We start from the raw sequence: 21,290 nt of genomic DNA on the forward strand, positions 1-21,290 counted from the left end.
TCGACGATTCGACGCTTATGACATGGTGCATTATCCTGTTGGTAAACACCATCCCCCGCAGGAAAAACTGTTGCCATGAATGGGTGAACGTGATCCGCAACTATGGTCAAGTAGCTTACAGACGTCAGGGATTGTTCTATGAGGATTATGGGTCCTAATCTGCCCCATGAAAACATTGTTCCCATTGTTATAGATGAAGGGTGGTCATAATGTAATGGCTCTCCGGTATATATATATATATATATATATATATATATATATATATATATATATATATATATATATATATATATATATATATATATATATATATATATATATATATATATATATATCCTTCCTTCCTCAATGACACGACAGCCCCGAGTGGGCCCTGGCCTTCTCAATCAACTTCCTCCAGGCCTGCCTCCGCCTGGCAGTTGTCTTCCAGTTTGAGACTTTTAAGACTGAAAAGTCTCTTTCCACGCAGTCGGCCCATCTCAGCTTTGGTCGACCTCTGGGCCTTGTATATATATATATATATATATATATATATATGTCATTTTAGTAATAAGCTGATTAACTTCATTTTAGTGAATGCAAAATCCGATATAAGATTTTTTTCTTAATAGTTTGCATTGCTAATTGATTAATAAGTATTAATTTTAACATTTCTTAATTAAGGCAGTGTTTGCTGAAATGTTTACAAAATTAAATCGAATGTTTCTAGTATTACAGTTGCTTGAGTTCAATGATCTTTTTTTCGCATTGCAACTCCCATTTCGTCGCGGATAAAATTTCTCTTCTCTAGTCAAAGTAATTTACATTAAGGATAATATCTTCACTCATATTAATACTTTTCTATTCCTGTGCATTAGTCACTAGAAAGTTTGATTTTCATTTAAGTAAGTTCAATAGTGTTAGAAATTATTTGTTTCAATTAATTTTAGTGATTAGCCAATATTTCCTATTCCAAACTTGTTAGTCTATATTTCAATCGAAATTATCGTCAAATACCTCAAATTGATTGTCATAAAGGAAATTTGCAATTTGTCTTTAAATTTTGAAGTCTGACTACAATATAATTTATTGTTATTTAATGCAAAAAATAAGAATGAAATAAAGAAAATATTCCGAAAGCATCAGTAATTATGATAAGGAGATAAAAAATAAGCTAATTAAAAATTGTTTTTTAAAGCTCTCCATTCCATCTGGACTTAAAAAATTTTTAGATATGAATTTTTTAATTCAGTATATAGCCTCAAATATTTAAGAAAGTTACAGTCATAATCTTTCATAAATGTTAATTATCGAGTTGCCCCAAAAATTTAAAAAAAAAAAAAAAAAAAACTCGTTTTGGTGAAAATAAAGATTAAAGCAACAAGATTTGAAGTATGTATTTATTACAACTATCAAATGAGAAAAAATTTAATGAAGCTTGGCTACACTAAGATAAATAGTTTTGTAAGGTATAGTAAATAATATATAGTTATTATGAAATTATTTCGATACATAAGAGTTAGCGTACTTTTTGAGAGAAGTGAATATAAAATTTTTATATATTTTATAAAAAGGATTTTACATAGAGTTAAAAAGGAATAGAGTTAGAAAGGATTTTACAGCTCTCACGGAAAAAGTTAAAGAAAAAAATTTCCACATTTTTGAATTTTAATATCTACTTTTTTTTTTAACGAAAAGTAGTCCACACAACAAAAAAATTTGAAAAAGAGTTTAAATTATATGTTTAGCATGTAAAACAGAGGCGCTGGGCAGGGATGAAGAAAAAAGTATATTAGAAATTTTCACCTTTTCAGATATTTTTTCCTACTGAAGGTATTCTGATGATAACGGGAAAACTGTAAAAAAAATTCTGCATCACATAACGGTAAAAAGTACCTGTACTATGTCTGCCAGGAATTTTTACTGTTAAATCCATTTTTTACCGCAACATTTTAAGGCACAAAAAATCTAACGTACCGTAATTTTTACTGTAATATTGCCTCTAAGATCACTGAGTTACTTTAATTTTATAAATATTACCGTAAAAAGTATCACAGAAAAGATTATTGTCAAAGTATAAAATTTTAAGCTCAAAATTAATTTTACAGTAAAGTCTAGTTTACAAATGCTGCATTTTAGGTGCCAGAACTTTTTATCAGGTATTTCTTTACAGTGTGTTTCATTTTATTCTCTTTGTCTGAGCCAACACTAATGTTAAAAATATCATTTCAACTTGATTTGAAATTTTTTTTAATTATATGTTTAAAGAGAGATGTTGAAAATCATGTTAAAAAAATTGCCCCGAGAGCTAGTTTATATTTTTATGCAAAATTATACCCCACTGTCACGAGCTGTATACTCACCAAGATATCATATGATAGTAATATTACAATTACCCCTACAGAAAAACGTTCTGCATTAAATTCTACTCAAAAACCGATTTTTTTTAAAATTATAAGTCACTAAATTAGTTATCTTTACCTTTCATAACTTTTACCAACTTTTTCAACAAAATTTTGAATCAATCTGCATTTTATTTAAAATAACAGATTACTCCGATTCGAACAAGTTTCACTGTAACTACCTAGCATAATTATTTATATCAGCTTGTGTCATTGAAAAATCAAAAATTTTAAAAATTCTCTGCAGAGGAAGAAAATATGAGAATTGAAGAACTTGGCTTTATTTTGATTCTGGTGACAATATGCGTGGCGATTCCAAAGCTTTCTCGTAAGTTCCAACTTCTATGGTATTTAATTTAGTTTTTCTGCTTTGATTTAGTTTTTTTAAGTTTATTAATAAATTTTTAAGTTCCTAAAAAGAACTCTATCTGAAAAAAACTTTAATTTATTATAATTTTTTTACTGAGCAAAAATCAAACTTTTCATTTATTCATTTCTAAAAATGAATAGTAAACTAACTAAAATATTATAACAATTTCTCTTTTTAATTTAAATTATTGACGAAATACAGGGCATTTATTTATTTACTCTATATTGCAAGGCAAATTTTTTTCAATTGTTATATTTCTTTATTACATTATAGGTCCTAAATTGTATGGAACAGCTATTCCCCCTTCTGAGTTGGACCCTACAAACAATTCAACGAAAAGGAAAATACTGCTAGCGCACAATTTTTTTCGGTCTAAGGTTGATCCACCAGCAGCTGATATGCTGGAAATGGTAATTTTAAACACTTCTAGGGGTTTCGCTTCATGCTCGCAGTCACTCGCCAACTCCCGAAAATTCTTGCGCAGTTCTTATCAGATCAATTTGCTTAATCATTTTCCATAAATCTTAATCATATTAGCGTTTTATAATTTAAGCACTTTTATACTTAATTAAAAATATATCGGAGGCTATGCCATTGCTAATTTTCGCTTAGAAACCCTCATAACTCCTTGCGCAGTTTGCTGTAATAATAGTTTGCTATTCTTCATGAAATATAATAACTTTAAAACTAATTCGAAATCTAAAATAAATGGCTAAGATTTTTCATATCCAGACATAAAAGTTGTGGCTGCAAAAACTATAATTTACTAGTTTTTCCTCTACAACGTAAAATCCTTATAAAACGTAAAATGAACGAAAATAAAATATTTAATCATTTCAAAACCAATTCGAAATTTAAAAAATGTGAGAGGTTGTGCTTATCTTCAGTTATAAGAGTATGCGACAGCAATAAATTCTAATTGTCCTGATAACAGTCTTCCCCAAACTAAGCAACGTACATAAAGAAAAAAAATCAGTTTTGACTTAAAGGGGACTCTGAGATCACATCAGCAACATTGTCATATAAAAGTGTTTCTTAATCAGTTTTCTATAAATGTCAACAATTTCATATACTTCTATCCAATAGCTTTCTGAAATATCGGAGATGAAGGAGCGATGGCAGTTACTTTTTTCAATTAAATTTTTCTAAAGTATTGTTAAATAGGTTCAAGCAAGACATAAAATAAAACAAAAGTTTTCCCAGTTAACCCCCAAGCTCATCTGATCTCAAACCTTTTAGGCTTCGTGAAGAAGCAAGTCTATGTCTTTCATGTCTATTAATCTGCCGGATTACAGAGACAGTTACTGACATCATTGTAGAATCAGAGGGAATACCCCATATGTTAGAGGAATAGCTGTGGCACCTAAATTGGGTTGATAATTTTCGCAAACTTACTGGAAATCGCAGTTAAGAGTAAAGAAAAAAATTCTTACGGCAAAACTTCACTTCAAAAAAAAAACTTCAATGCTCTTACATTTAATCAGACTAAAGAAAAAAAGAAATTAATTAAAACACAATACTACTACCTGAGAAAAGGATAGTTTTCGTTAACAGCTATTGAACACATTGTTCAACAGTTCAATTTTTTAAAAAAAAGTATGTGTGCATTTCAAATATATTTGAATGACTGTTCTGATGAATTGTATTTAATGATTATCAACTGGGTCATTACCAAATTGATGTTGCAGTTAAGAAGAAAAAACTTTTTATCTCACTTATTCATAAGGTTTAGAACCGTTAAATTGTTTTATTAGAATTAAAAATAACTCTTTCAATTATGGTTGCGAGGAAGGGTTCGATCGTGGCCTAGGAACCACGGAATATGGCAGCTTCTGTGAGGGTATGACTTAACTTTCCGGATGTTATGTCTACTTCTCTCTACTTTATGTTTTGCTCCTATAAATTTTGCAACCCTTCCTTAAATTTAGGACAACTTACACTGAAGAGCCATTACATTATGACCACCCTCCATCTGTAACAATGGGCTCACCCTGGAACAATGTTTTCATGGGGCACATTAGGACCCATAATCCCCATAGAACAATCCCTGACGGCTGTAAGCTACATGAACATAGTTGCAGACCAGGTTCACCCATTCATGGCAACAGTTTTTCCTGCGGGGGATGGTGTTTACCAATATGATAATGCACCGTGTCATAAGGGTCGAATCGTCATGGATTGGTTCGAGGAACATTCCAGTGACTTTCAAGTCATGTCTTGGCCCCCAAATGCACCTGATCTTAATCCAATAGAGCATTTGTGGTCCTACTTGGAAAACCAAATTCGTACTGCCACGCTACCCCCTCGCAATGTGAGGGAATTGCAAGACCAGTTGATGAGCGCTTGGTATCAGATACCTCAGACTACCTATCAGCCCCTTTTGGAATCAATGCCACTGCGGATGCTAGCAGTTTTGAGGGCTAAAGGTGGTCCTATATGTTATTAGCAGGGTGGTCATAATGTAAGGGCTCTTCGATGTATGTTATTGTGTTTCTTTTGATTAATATATTTCGTAAAATTTATTCACGTTGTAAGCTGTCAAGAATATCTAGATACATAGCATGTCAGTGATGCTTCTGGAAAGGTTTTGGTTCAAGTGTTATATTATGGGCAACTCTGGTATAAACCACTGTATGCACCTCTATTTCTCTTTGCTGAAAAATGAACTCATTCTTTTTTTTTCTTATACAAGTCCTGGCATGAAGAAGCAGCAGAAGATGCACAGCGCTGGGCTGAGTCTTGCCAACTACTTTTACATGACAACGTCACTGGGCGATGGACGGAAGGTAAAAAATTCATCGCTGTTAAATAAGTTAAAATATTTACGCTTTTTGCGAGTGTTAAATAAGTTCTAATTTAGTCAAAAACATACAAACTTCCTTATTGAAATTAAGGTTCTATACAAAAATACATTCTGAAAAATCATGAAAATTTACTTATGTAAGTAACAACATAGGTATTAACATGATAGTATGCATAAAAGATTTTCTAATAATGCATAGTTACATTAAAAATGGCTTTTGAATAAATTAAGGGGTTTAGTTTATCAGCTCTACTTAAATATCGTCCATAACATTTCCTTTTTTGCAAAAGGAAAGGGAGTAAAAAAAAAATTACAAAAGTTACAAGAGGTGTGGATCCACAAAACCTGAATATTTGCCAGTATGCTTCCCCCACCCCCTTTATTTTTAACATAATTAATTTGAAATCATTTTAATTTAAGGCGTATTTGCATATCTTAAAATTTACATAATTTATCGTTAAATATTTTATTTTAAGAAAATTACTGACCTGTTCTTGGCCTTAATGAGTTTTAAGAAATAAATTCAGCACTCCGTTGCGTCAAAATGGCGTAACGCTTCTAAAATTGTAAAATAAAAAAGTTTCGTCATTTTATGCTAATTATCGCTGATATTTTTAAATGTCCGGATTAGGGCCATGGCGGCTCAATCGCCCAATGAATGTGCCCCAGGTTCGAATCCCAGTGGTGGCTATTGATGAGAATTCAGCCCCCGGCACGCAAAATATACTCAGTGGTTGACGGATCATGGGTTAGAATCCCCATGCCGTTGGGCTAACCGTGAGAGGTTTTCGTGGTTGTCCTCTCTATGCAACGTAAATGAGGATATTTTCATGCAAGAAGTACTCCACGTTTGTCCCAATGGAAAAAATGTTCCCTTGCAGGTTGGCTTCAAAATTACAAATTACGGACTGTCTGATTTCGCAAATTATAACTCCAGTAGTCCAACAATGACATATCGTACTCAAATAAGTCTTAACAAAAATACTAAAATAAATAGAAAGGTGTAATAAAACACTATGTGCAATAGAAATACCATCCAAATCTCCATCAAGTCTAATGAAACTAGTGCAGTGAGAGGAGAAAAAAAAACTGATTACCCTGAATAACTTTTGATCTAATGATCGGATTTTCACGTTCTAGAACTCAATCTTAATGGCTCGAGGGTGTGACCTCTAATATCCTAATTAATAATTGCATACGATACTTTAAGTTACGAAATTAGACACAAAAACGTAGTTTCTTTGAATAAACATACCTTTTTTTTACGGAGGACTCTGATTTCTGATCTCCAAAATATAGGGGGTAGCAGCAATCAGAAAAATATGGTCCCCATAGTTAAGTAGGGAGAACGCTCCAAAGTTTGGATTCTTTAATGTTAATTTTACTTCTTCGAATTTCTCTATATCTCAACTAATTAAGTGAATTGAAAATTTTTTGCACTCAATTATCAAATTCGTTTATCCAAAGATGACTCAATGCAAAAATAACGCTTAGTAAATATTTATTATTTTTTGTTATTTTATTAAAGAATGATCGAAAATATTTTAAATTGTAAGGTATAAAATTATTTACATCATTTTAAAGAATGTAATTTCACATTGCAAAATACAAAATTTAAGCAAAATTCGCCGAATAGTAATGAGAAATCGAATTTTGAAATTCAATTTCTCAGAAATTATTCGACCAATTTCGCTCAAATTTTGCATTTTGCCTTGTAAAATTATATTCTTTAAAATTATATCCTGAAAAATTATGTAACTTACTAGTCAAAATTTTTTCAACCATTAATAAATAAAAAAATAACAAATAGTAACTAAAAATTATATTTTTCAGAGAATTATATTTGGATAAAAGAATTTTAGAATCACGTGTAAAAATTTTTCTATTTGTTTAAAAAGTTTTCGAGATACAGCGAAATACGATAAAAGTAAAATTAACATTAAGGAGTCGAAACTTTAGAACTCTCGCTTGAACAAACAATTGGGACCATATTTCCTATGTTGTGGCTACCTCCTATATTTTCGGTGTCAGAAATCCGAAACCATCGAAAGAAAGGTATGTTTATTCAGAGCAAGTCCGTTTTTGCGTCTGATTTCGTAACTTAAAATATAGTCTGCACTTATTAATTATCCAATTTGAGGCCAACCCCTCGATCCATTAAGATTGAGAACGTGGAGATCCAATCATTACATAAAAAATTATTCAAAGTAATCCGCTTTTTCTTTTTTTTTCTTTCTTCTTTTTTTTTGGCTAGCGCGCGTTCTATATTACAGCATCATTAAAAGTAAACCGCCACTTATTATTAATAATGACTAACCTATGAAAATGAAAGTCTTATTATTTCATTAACTAACCATTATATTAACAGTCACGAATATAAGCTGATAAGTACACGTTTGATAAGTATCATTACTAACTAGAATTAGTATAGTTCTTGGTCAGTTATTCATTAGTAACTCCTTGGTTATTTTAAGATAATTTATTTAATAATTTTCAATATTATCTATTATTGATTTAACTAATTTAATTATCTATATCTTTAATAATTATCCATTACCTATTATATTATTAATAATTTCAACTTATTACCAAACTTCATTGATAATCCTTTATAATATAATTACCCTTTTATGTGATTATTATATTATCCAACACATTGACCAAGAGACGTGATGCTATTACAAATAATTATCGGATACTATAAAGTACAATACCCGGATCTATAACTTAAAGCGAAACATGTACGAATGTTCCGTAACCATTATCGCTTCATATATATTTATAAAATCACCGCCAAAAACGAAATAGAGAAAGTATTCACTAAAATTATTTTGGAGAGAAAAAAAAAGAAGCTTATCAATATCCTACAAATCACTATTAAGGAAGAAAGGTGTTTAAAAAATTCTAAAAACTGGTTTGATTGCCAGTGAAACTATGAGAAGTGGAAAAGTATTTATCAGCCCACAATCAAACTCATTTTGGAGATTTTAATACCATTTTCCGCAATATTTATTTGTTATATTTCGATAATGTTTACATTTTCGGTTTTGTTTTTGCGATCCCTTAAGCATAGCATATACTTTCCTGGTTTCTTTCGTCACAATAATTCTAAACATTTATTTACATTAAGGATAGTCATTACGAAACATCATGTATATCTTTACCTTACCTACATAGATTCTTAGATCTGGAATTCTGTAGTTAAAATTTATTTGATTCAGATCTGTAAATATATCAAAAAAAGATAACTTCTATCATAATCCGTATTTTTTCGCCTACTCATAAGTTATTTTATATTAATTGACAGAAGAAAATGTTTTTTTAAATATCTAGTTCAGCTATGTGGCATTTATTTGTTTATGAAAGCTGTCTCATATTCACTCAGATTTTGGCTCTTGCGGACAGAACATCTTTGTAGCAAATGTTCAAGTTCCTTGGTTTTTTGCTGCCAAAGCGTGGTTCCTTGAAAAACTAAATTTTACATATGGAGAAGACGTAAATGATCCAAATGTTGTTGGACATTACACGCAAGTACGTAAATTTTGTCCATTTCCTAATTCTTAGAATTTAATTTTCACTCTACTTCATTAAGGACCATTACATTAACGGTGCTATTCAGACGTAAAAAGAGAGTCAATTTTCTCCAAGGCAATCAACCTATGGGGATTTATATAAACAAAATTTCCTTACTTATTAATTAATGTATTGCTATTTTTGAATATTTTTGTTTCAATTTATTCATTCAAATGTATTCTATTGAACTCAGTTATGCTATAAAATTTTTTAGTGTAACTCAACGCTAAACATGGTGGCAGCTACACTAGGGCAAAGTGGTGTAGCGAACCACCATGCATAGCCATTAATGTAGTGTTTCACTAATGTTCTTTTACACTACCTGATCAGAAATTTAATAATTACAATAGAATAAGATATACATAAGAGTCAATAAAGTTATTTTTACAATACAATATAAAGTAATAATCATAAATTTAGAATGCATTTATACAATAATTCTTAAAATAAAATTAATTTGTAAATCGGACATACACGTAGCACAGAAAGAATATTAAAATGAATTCGAACTAGGCTTAACAGGACGGAAATGGATAGAAATTAAATCATTTTCAGAGATATGTAACTTAAAATGTAATTATCTTTATTAAAATTAAAAGCATACATATTTAATGGCGAATTTTTGTTTCTCTTGATGAATATCAGCGTTGCAAAACAGAACAAAAACAATCCCTCACCAGTTCATTCCAAAACGTAGAAAAACTGGCAGACCGGGATAGCCTAGTCGGTAAGGCGCTGGGCCCATGTCCTACAGTTCATGGGTTCAAACCCCGCAGACTGAACACTCCGCGTATAGTTTGTGACTGATGCACGTTAAAATTTTCTCGAGTCGCAAAGTCCTCTATGTTCCCATAACAAATCAATACCTCTCGAAAAAATAGATATAAAATGCAATTTAAGAAGAAAAAGCTGTAATTAAAAGATAAAGAAACCTATTGTAAATTTGAAATCAGTGATGCGAAAGCATTACAAATCTGTTAAAAAATCGCATGCAACAGAAAAAGAAAGAAAAAAAACAATTGTCCCCCGATGTTATTATTCAGACATTAATGTTTTCCCTCAAAATAATTCCTATCAAAAGAATGAAAAATATGCAAATGCTTTCACCCATTTTTTGAACAATTCAGGCACAGTTTTTTGGCTTAAGAATAGCAAACTTAATTTTTTTCTGTTATGGAATTAGTATTTCTCGTCAAAATTTACTGGTGCAGTGCTTTTTTTAACATACAATAGTGATTTTATCTAAAAGCTTATTTTAAATATATATAACTTAACATTTTTCTGACTTAAAAATGTGATTTTCTTTTTTTTTCTCAAACAAACAAACTTTCTTCCATAAAATGTTATGAAAAATCAATGTTCTTTTTTTAACCTGATTGCTTACATTCTGATAATTGTACAAGACATTTATGGCATTTTTTAAGAAAAATTCATACATAAACCATATATTTTTCATTATGGATAAAGTGTTAATCTTACATTACTGATTCAAATATTATAAAGCGTGATTCGCACTTAAAACATAACTCTCAAACCCTCAATGCAAAAAAATACATTAATAATAATAATAATAAAAAGATAACGTTTAAATAATATGACTCTTCACAGATATTTTTCTTGTAACCAACCTCCAAAAATACGCAAACACGCTTTTTTTTTAAAGAATTTTTCTTTCATTCATAAATTTTTTTTTATAAAATAAGCAAAAAAAAAAATTTTAGATTTATCCAAGTTAAACTTTAGGTAAAAATTTGAGAAGTATTTTTCATTTCCGCCTTTCTTTTTTTCTGAAAAATGGGTTTTCTCATAATATTTATCTTAAAGTTTTTATAAGAAATTAATTTTAGACTCTAGTTTTAACTGTAAAGTTTATAATTATATAAATATTTGCTTGTCTTCCGTGCAGAATAAAGTTTAATAAATGTAATTTAATTAAATCAGAATTATTTTAATATTGATACAGTGGAATCTTCGTCTAGTATTTTTATCAACAAAATAATAACATTAAGAATTCTAAATAAAAAAAAGCTATGCTTCGCGAAAAAAGGCCTGTTATTGCATGTACCAATAACAAATACTAAATAAAAAATGGTCGACGCCTATATGTTAAAATTAAGTGATTGTTTTTCTTTATGTGAACTACAATTTAGATTTGAAACATCATAAAGATATAGTTTTGGATTCAAATATTTTTCTAAATTATTATTTTACGTATTAATATATTTTAACATATACTAAATGTTTTTTTTTTCTAAATAAATTCTAATAATTAAATAAGATTGTGACGCTATTTTCTCTTTATGGGAAACATTACCTGCCTGTTTAAATGAACGTTATAGACTGATGGATAAATTAAAGAAAGTATTTTTGAAAAAGATTAAGTTTATTTTTTATATCTTCTCCTTTGTGCAAGGCTCTTTAATTGAAACAATACTTTAAATTAAAAAAGAAATTTTGCATTTGTTATAAATTAGCTTAAAATAGCAGTTATACAATATTCTTATTAGCAAAAGCATTTTTTTCCATCTTAATTTAAATCTGAGTTCAAGAGCGAGACAGTGTTAATCATAAGAAAAACCTGTGTGATATCATTACTGATTTATGAAACTTATTTTAAAAGAAAATTACAAACTGGAAAGAATTCAAATTCGAATAAAATCCTTTCAAAATTGTATTTGTTTATTGATATGCTTATGTTTTTCTTTCCTCAGATGGTTTGGTACAGCACTCATAGAATGGGATGTGGTTTTAATTACTGTGAGGCAAATAATGTCACAAAATTCCCTTACTTTACTTATGTATGTAACTACTGCCCAATGTGAGTATCCATTCAAATAATGTATTTTCTGACTTTCATGAGAACTCCTCCAGACGTCAGCCTAACGTTAATCCGTTCGTATAGTCTGTCTATGTAAAGAAATTCCCTCGCCATTCGTTTGGAGCAGTGGCGGTGACTGTGGTTACGAGATTCAACTACTTCAAGTAGGGATGTTTGGTGAATATTTATAACAGGTTTTGGCTCTGTGAGAGAGAGAGAAAGAGAGAGAGAGAGAGGTTTCCCTCGTTGAAATGTGCTATTTCTTGTTTTCATAGCAACAGACGGGCTAAGTCTTTGTGATAAGGGAAGTTTTTTCTGTAAACAAACTATACAGGTATTCAGAGCCTTAGCCTTCCGTGCTGACTGTTGCTGTGGTTACGTGTTAAGTTGTTTGTTCACTTCTCCATCCTTAGAAGTGGTTTTGCGTTTGCTCTCATAGCAGCAGACAAGATTTCTCAGATTTTTGGTTAAGGGGAATTCTCGTGAAAGCTAATGAGTATTTTATTCAGATTAGAACCATTTAATTGCGCTTTTTAAAATAGCATGATGTATTTCTCGGGTTCACGGATATACCAATTATGTTTAAAGTGACCATGCCAAAAGTGACCAAGTCGTAGTTGTAAAAACTAATATTTCAGTTTTTTTTTTTTAATTTCTCTCTCTTTAGGATCATTTACTTCCATATCTTTTAAACCTTCTTAAATTTTTCTGTTTGAAAAATTCTTATTTAAAAAACTCTTATAAAATTAAGAAAATTATTATTTTTGTGTTAGGTGTGATCATCATAGTTATTGACGATTGTGAGTGATTGGGAATTATTTACCTTGCAAGTTATGCAATCTTTCGTGCATGAAAGATTTATCATTAGCCTGTGAACTTCAATTTGTTAAAAAGCCCGAGCCCATGTCAGACTCAGGTTGAATCCATCTCATCACTAATAGGGTCATACTCCATTCAGAAAGGCATAACTTACCTTCTTAAATGTGAGTTCAACTACTCGAGGCGTGTTTTATACAGCACATAAAATAATAATAAATTAATTAACAAAAGAGCTTTCATAAACTAGTTACGATTTTGGCCATTGAATGCATTGGAAAATAAAGTAATTTATGTTGCATAATTTAGAATTTTCAAAATTCGCTATAGAATGTCAGTACCGATATCACATTTCTGTTTAGGACATCGAAAGTTCAGACCAACTAAAACAGAATTCATTTTTGCTGATGTTGACTCATAAATGGTACTGTACTATATTTACAACTGTATGAGAGAAGATGTAGAACATCTTGAAGGTCAAAAATACTACAGGTGAAACTCCAGTCATTTAGTGCATGTAGTTTGATTGTGGAGTATAATTTAGTCACACCCTTCATTCTAAAATTCTTCAGAACGAAAAGGAAGTATTCCACTGCTGTTGAAGTTTAATATTACCTTCACTTAGAAAATTGTGAAAATCCTAAAAATTAATTGGACTTCAGATTATAACAGGTAGTGTTGCAAGTGAGCTTTCAAATCTTATTGATGCAGTTTTGGGGATCACTTGTAAACAGACGCAATGAAAATAATAATATGTTAATAATAATAATAATAACAATAATAATAAATATTATTGTGTAATCGGAAATGTTTATAATGCTTAAAGTTTTTAATATAGCTGAAAAGCTATATAATCGAAGTAAATATTTAAATTGTCTACTTTTCCGTCGATAATTATGCTATCAAATATAAATGGACAACTAGACTTAAATATTTTTAACTGTAGAAATTTCGATTTAATAGACTTCTTCATTTTTGGTACATGATAATATATGTTACTATTAGCTATATTGCTATACATAATTCGGACTAATTTCCTTTTCCAAAAAGAAAACAGTTTTTTTAACGACTTGAGTACACGTTATAACTTTTGCCAATTATTGACTTGGTCACTTTTGGTAGTATACTCAGAAATCAAAAACGTATGAAAAAGTTTAAAACTAATAATAAGTCACATATAACGAATAGCCAATCAAACGGGTTCATTAAAATTGAAACATATGTTGTGAGCTCCGTAATGACCATATTGACTAAATCGTTCTGTACCTAAATAGTAACATCCCTAATTTCTGAAGCAACATCGTATAGAGAACGGTTTAGTGGATAAATTATGAAGCTTTTTTCACATGGAGATTCGTGCAGAAGAATCCAGTCGCTGTGTACTCACGAAACGTGTTTATTTCAAATAATCTTTCATGTAAATTCATTTTCAATGTAATTTTTGAACATATTGTGTAAGGGTGTAGCAAATCTACAGAAATGAACAGATTATTTTATACATTATATGACTTTTCAAGTTACATATTCTGTTATGTTCAAGTCTTTTATGCATTTTTTTATTTTTGTTAGCTAACTGTTGTTTGAGGCTTGGAACAACACTTTATTTAAAACTTTTTGTTGTGACCTAAATAGCACCTCATGTGCATTTCTAAATCGACTGGTACGATTTAGGAGCAACGTATCAACTTCAAATACTGAACAGGCCATTTGAATTGATTTGATTTTAAGCCATTTGAACTGGTACTTTTTCAAACTGTCAAGTCCAGCAGTGGATCGTAAGGACATGGTTCCCAGTAGAACACCGAAGTCAAGCATCCCTGACCGCTGTCAGTAAACGGGTGGGTGACCACCTTGATCAGCCTGCGTAAGGACCGAGGGTGCGCTGTATCGGTCCTCGTTAAACTGTTATACCGTAAAGTGCTCGACTACGCGCTCAGGTCATCGGGCTACCAAAGCAGGGGAGCCATTCCCTCTGCAGAGGATCAAAATTGTGATGGCATGTCCTCGGGTCATCCTCAGGGATGTTTCCCAGACCGTCGTCACTAGCTCATAGTGCAGCTCTAGTGCGACGTAAATCAAGTACCTACCTACCAATCCAAACTATCAAAAAGTGGCTCAAAACTATTTTTCACTAAATAAACGTACAATTAACCAAATTTCTAAGATCGTGAGTGAGGCTTAAAATAAGTCTGCAACTACTGAGAACAATATTTAAAATGACTTAACAAATCAGATGCCTTGATTAAGCTAAAACCATTTTGACAGCAGAAAAACATGCTGTATACGTGAATCAGTCCGGGAAAAAAATAAATTATTTCAGTAAATTTTAATGAGATTTAATATATTTATGATGAGATTTATTTTCCTCATTCCAAGGAAAAAGAAAGACTATTGAAAAATATCTAAATGATGAGCCTACTGGTTAGTCAAGTAGTGATCGTGCAATTATCGGGTTGCAATGCGATTTGATCGACCGATTTGTCGGTGCCATCTATGTTGAAGGCTTCAACCGAACCAATTTGCAATTAGGCAACCGGTTTCCTAAATCATAATACTTGCGAACCTTCCAGAAAGAATTAATTTTCAGAACATACTGCGTAAATATTGTTACTAAAAAATAATATAGGTGTAGTTGAATGATAGTATTTTATTGTCGGTGATCCTTGACTGACAAAAACTTAAATGGGAAAAATGGCAAGATTCAGGCTACTCTCCTCTACTGAATATAGTAGAAAATAACTTATTGAATTATAACTCTTTTGCCACTTGATTTTATAGTTTTTAATCGAAGATATTTTTATTAAAGGCTTTTGATGTAGATTTCAATATGTATTTCATTAACTTATAATTTAAGAAATTGGATTTATTATTTCAGAGGAAACCACCCAGAACGATTTGACTATCCATATACTAATGGCACGGCATGTTCTATTTGTGAAGGACAATGCAAGTTTAAAAAATTTTGTAGTAAGTATCCATTAAGTATGATTTAAGCCTGTCCAACGTTTTTTTTTAATCAATACGGACTTCTGAAATATGCAGGCTTAGGAATGTTGCGGACTTTAGGATATACAGTGAAACCAGCCAAGTTGACCACCCTTGTAAGTTGGGCACCTGCATAAGTTGACCTCAATTATCAAGAACGGAATTTTTCCTATATAATATAAAGCCACCACCTTGACCACCTGTCTATCTTGTATGTTGACCACTGAAATAAGTTAATTTTGTCTAGGAGTATTATGAAATTCTATTCTAAAACCCTCATAAGTTGACCAGAAAAAATAATTCAGAAAATTTTCTGTCATTTTGGCAATGTATGTTAAAATTTCACTTGTTTGGTGAAATAGTGTAAAAAACTAATCTAAACCCTTTTGTAAGTTGACCATCAGGGGAAACTGTAAAGGGTCAGCTTTTGACCAATTCTTTCATCCGTTCATTGAAAACAGGTGTGTTAGTTGAAAAGTTGCTCTTCCAGTTGCAATAGTGAGCATTTGAATAAATGAATGCTCTGAAATATGCTTTGATCCTTTATTTATGGTCTTTGATCTTTAAGTGTAGTAAATAAATTTTAAAGTGTTCAAATAATTTTATTTTGTTAAAGGTTTCAAATTACATGTTTTTGTGTTCTGATATTTTAAGAAATTATATTTATTAAAGACTTTACATGCGTAACTTACGAAAATTTTTTTTAAAGAAATTAGTTAAATATTAGAATTATATGTATCAAATTGAAGTTCATTCAGGTTTAAACTCATTTCTTAAGATATTCATTTGAATATTTCCTAAATCAAGTAAAAAAAAATTAAATATATATCAACATGATATAGGAAACGAAAAAGTAAACAATTACCCACCCCCTCTATAAGTTAACCACTTGTCTAAGTTGACCACTAAAACAATGTACCACAAGTGGTCAACTTACACAAGTTTTACTGTATGAGATAGAACTGTCATTTTCAAGTTTTCAAGAAAATCAAGAATAAAAATTCAAAATCATATTCTTTTCTACGAAATATAATTTCGTTTGTAGCTCGTAGCTACTAGACTTATCAGCATGCAATGTGCATACGATATAAGTATAGTCATCAGTTATTCTATAGATTACACTGAGGAAAATTTTTTTTGTTTTCTGTTGCATTAAATTTTTGTTACAGATCTTAGTTACTTCCATAATTTTAAATTCAAATCTGCAATCAGTCTCTCTCTAAGCTGCAGTTTTTTTAATTTTAAATATGACGATTTTACTCCAATTTTTGCCGAAACGTACAAGTTTAAAAACGTTATATGCAACGAGGAGTCATTTAAATGTTACAAAAAACTTCATGGAGACGCAAGGTTCATCATTAAGATTAAAGTTGCGTTGGAACCCATGCCTAAAAATTTCGTTGTGAGCTGTTAGGACCTCGTTCATATTATGAACTCCTTCTTCGTGTGCTTCAGAACAGGTTATAATAGGAAAGCATACAACGACATTTCATATCATGAAGTCCTATGAAAGTTTAATCCTGATGATGTGCCTTGTTCCCTTAGGAGTTAGTCACATCAATGCTTTGTTAAACCCTTTGTTAAATATAACGTTTTAAAATTTGTAAATTTTGACAAAAAATAAACTATTACTGTAATCTAAAAAAAATTATAGTTATAGGAGCAAAACTAATTTCAGATTGAAAAGAGTTATGTATGGCCACTTTGTAAACTAGTTACCCCCCTTTTTGGTGTTGAGTTAGATAAAAAAATTTTTTTTTACAGTGTAAGTAATTCGCATGAAATTTTTTGCTACAATAATTTAATCAGGCATACCACTATTCTTTTTTCTTCTTTTTGTCGATAACAACTTTATTTTGCTTTTGAATTAACAAATTAACAGGATGTTCACCAAAATGTCAAAAATAAATTAAGAAGAGGAATTATAACATTATAAACAACTGACAAATCAACTGACGAATTCTAGATAATTTATGGAATTCGTTTATTCGCTTTTGTCGTACAGCTCAAATCGATGCACCTTCGAGAACTAACCATATTGTATCAAGAAACATAGTTAAAGTTTAATAGTAATTACTGTAGTTTTCACAATAGTTTGTCATTTATTGTTTTTGTTTCTTTCTCTATCTGTGTGTTCTATGTCCTTTCTCGTTTGTGTGTGAATGTGACCCGCCCTATAAACGGGTTGTGGTTGTGTGAATGGCGTGGCAGAAGTCGAATTCCTGGCCATAGATGGCGCCACTAAAAACAGGAACAATCGCACCCCGCTGCCTAAACAGGCATACGACAAAAGAAAAAAAAATCTTGTTTTATAATAGAAGTAAAAGATGTGCATATTTTAAAAAGGTGTGTTCAAGCTTAATTTAAATTTTTATATAATCATTTAGCAAATGGCTGCAATTATGCTGATTTTTGGACGAACTGTGGTGAGCTGAACTCCACTTGGCACAGCTGGTTGTGTGAGGATGAGACAACTGATCGATATCAAGCATGTCGTGCAACATGCAAATGTGATGGTGCAATTCGATAAAAATAGATTTTTGAAACAGGAATGAACAATTTATTAATAAAGGCTGTAAACTCGTAAATAAAATTTTTAAAGGTTCGAAAAGGCTTTTATTTTGAATTTTTAAGTGTTATATTTTTTGATAATTGTATTGCATTTCCTTTATTACCAGCGTGAACATTCGATCTATGAAACGGATTTGTACTTTGGTCAGAAGTTAGTTTTCTCTTTATCTCTGAATAGTTATTATTTAATCCCAATCCAAAAAGCACTGAAATTTCTTCGGCTAACTTGAACCCTTTAAGGAATTTTGAACAAACCTATCTTTATTTACACGAAAAAGAAAACTTCACACGGTTAGCCGAACGACAAAAGGAGGCTCTAATTTATGGGTTAATTTGAAACTGAAGATGTTTTGTTCCATCACTGTAGTACGAGCAAAGAATATATAAATGAGATACTCATTTATATATTCTTTGGTACGAGCTAGTCGGGAGCATTTTACCAAGTAACCAACCAGCACAGTCATTAGAACCCAGGTTGTCGCAGTGGGAAGGAAACGCCTTATCTGGGCCATTGTAGTCTTCATCTACTTTTTAAAAAAATATTTTAATTAACAAACGAGGGAGTTGTGATATTGAAGACCATCATACTTACGAATATTTTATACGCCTAATTTGGTGCGTGAATGAAGTTTGGTAAATGTAATAAATTGGGTATAATTTACTGAAACTTCAACTCAAACGTAAGTTTAATGTGTCTATGTGCTGTGATAATAAAGCTGCTCTACGCGAATTGTGGATATTTACCTATGTCTCAATTTGAAATAAAATAATTAGAAATTCAATTTATTTTTATCTATCATCATATCTATTGATGATAGATAATTTGTGAAATATTGAGTTCATAAATTTCAACATCGTTACAAAAGATTAATGGAAACGTTAGTGCATGGAAAACGGCCATTATTAATAATCGGATTGGTTAAAGCTGTTAATACCTGAAGTTTATAACAAAATTAATAAACTTACTAATAATAATAACTATTTAAATTGGAATATTAAAAATAGCATTCAGGTTTTAAATACACTAAAAACTTTAAAAAATGTAGATTCAATTCACTGTTTTGATTTCGAAAACCTCTATACTTCCCTTCCAACTAATAAAATTCAAGATGACCTTCTTCAAATTCATAGCATGTTTAATCTCAGTGATATTATTAATGAAGATAACTGGAACTTTCTAGTACATATTAACCTTAACAACAATTATATTCTTTTCAATGACCACCTTTTTCAACAAATTAATGGTATTCCCATGGGAAATAATTTCAGTACTAACATCTGCAATATTTTTCTTTTTCTACAAGAATATAGATTTGTAAAATCACATGTTAATCTTCCAATTGATTCTCTCTTTCTCAGATTCATTGATGATCTATTAGTTATTAATTTTAATGATTTCGATATTCTAGCAAAACATATTTATCCAAATGAATTAATTCTTAATAAAACAAATAATAGTAATTCTTCAGCAAATTTTTTAGATTTGACTCTTAATATTAATGCAGATAAAAATATTACATTTAAACTTTTTGACAAAAGAAATGAATTTAAATTTCCAGTTAAAAAATGCATAGATTTCAACTCTAACTTAGCCAATAAGGTTTTTTCTAATATTATTGCCAATCAAATTCATAGATTTTACAGGAATAATTCTAACTATAACGAGTTTTTATTAGATACTGATATATATAAAAACGATTTAATTAATAGCCATTTTCCTAGTTCATTAATTTCTATTTTAAAAAAATCTTAAAAAACTTGGTACATTAATTTTTAATTTTTATTTAATTTTTCTGTTTTAAGAATAAGCTCTGATTTTTTCAAGGTAGGAACTAACTATGATAAACTATTCCTAAAGCCACTGGACGGAATGGTTTGGATGTATGACCTTTTATACTGGATTAGTTAAATATTTTTTAGTTACTTTTTAATATTTGTAGCCTCTTAAAATTAATTTAATTTTAATTGTCTAGTATAATAAACAGTTTATTTATTTATTTATTTATTTATTTAATTATTTTTATTTTTGTATAAGTGGAATGGGCTCTGGTTCGTAAAGAACCACCCCAAATGAATGCAGGTGATACGTGTATACTTTAAAATTATGTAAGGTTGTATGAATGAAGAATAAAACCTATAAACGGTTTTCTATTCCCGTATGCAGGCTCTGATTTTTAAATAAGTCACCCTATGAAAGATGGATATGTGTATTCTGTAATATTATATTCTGTTAGATTTTATGAATGAAGGATAAGTCTATAAACGGCTTTCTATCCTGACAGACTGACTTTTAAATTAATTTCCCTATTAATGATTTTTTTTTTTTTTTTTTTTTTAAGACTGCTAATTTATTCAATCCGTTAAACATTTTTATTATTATTTCAATTTTATTACCTTTTTACTAATTGTTTCTCATAGATGGCAGCACTAATATTTTACCTAAACATTTTTTTCTTCTTCTTCGATCAAATGTTTTTTTAATTTTATTTTATTCGATTCAAGCTATAAGCAATATTTTTCATCTTCGCGATTTTTGTTAACTGTTTTATTATTGTACTTTTAAACCTAAACCGCGTTTTAATTCACGCCGGTAAGTTTGATTTCCTTTTACATTTTTCTTTTATTTCATGATTTTTTACTACATTAGGTTTTTGCGATATCGACACATATAAAGAATAATTTTTATCTTAGGATAATTATTCTTTATTCAGAAATATCGCATTATTTATGGCAATTAGATGTGTCTTGACAACGACTATTTGCCTTTACCATTCTTGTTTCTCTACCATTTAGTTTTTTATTTTTATTTTATTCATGTTTTTCATGTTAATTTGTGTATATATATATATATATATATATATATATATATATATATATATATATATATATATATATATATATATATATATATATATATATATATATATATATATATATATATATATATATATATATATATAACGTCGTTGCCGA

At 30.0% G+C, this 21,290-nt stretch overlaps 1 protein-coding gene across 1 annotated transcript; it reads left to right on the forward strand.

The window, feature by feature from the left end:
• Positions 1 to 755: 755 nt before the first annotated feature.
• On the forward strand, positions 756 to 18,353 carry LOC107451562 (cysteine-rich secretory protein 2-like). Its single transcript, XM_016067701.4, has 8 exons — positions 756 to 884; positions 2,629 to 2,709; positions 3,025 to 3,161; positions 5,444 to 5,537; positions 8,940 to 9,085; positions 11,839 to 11,945; positions 15,637 to 15,728; positions 18,134 to 18,353. Exons 2-8 carry the CDS (start codon positions 2,640 to 2,642, stop codon positions 18,274 to 18,276), a joined length of 789 nt encoding a protein of 262 aa, XP_015923187.1. The 5' UTR covers positions 756 to 884; positions 2,629 to 2,639; the 3' UTR covers positions 18,277 to 18,353.
• The last annotated feature ends 2,937 nt before the right edge of the window (positions 18,354 to 21,290 follow it).

Source organism: Parasteatoda tepidariorum, chromosome 7, assembly GCF_982258835.1.
Source record: "Parasteatoda tepidariorum strain Cologne lab strain chromosome 7, Ptep-v5.0, whole genome shotgun sequence".
NCBI lineage: Eukaryota > Metazoa > Arthropoda > Arachnida > Araneae > Theridiidae > Parasteatoda > Parasteatoda tepidariorum.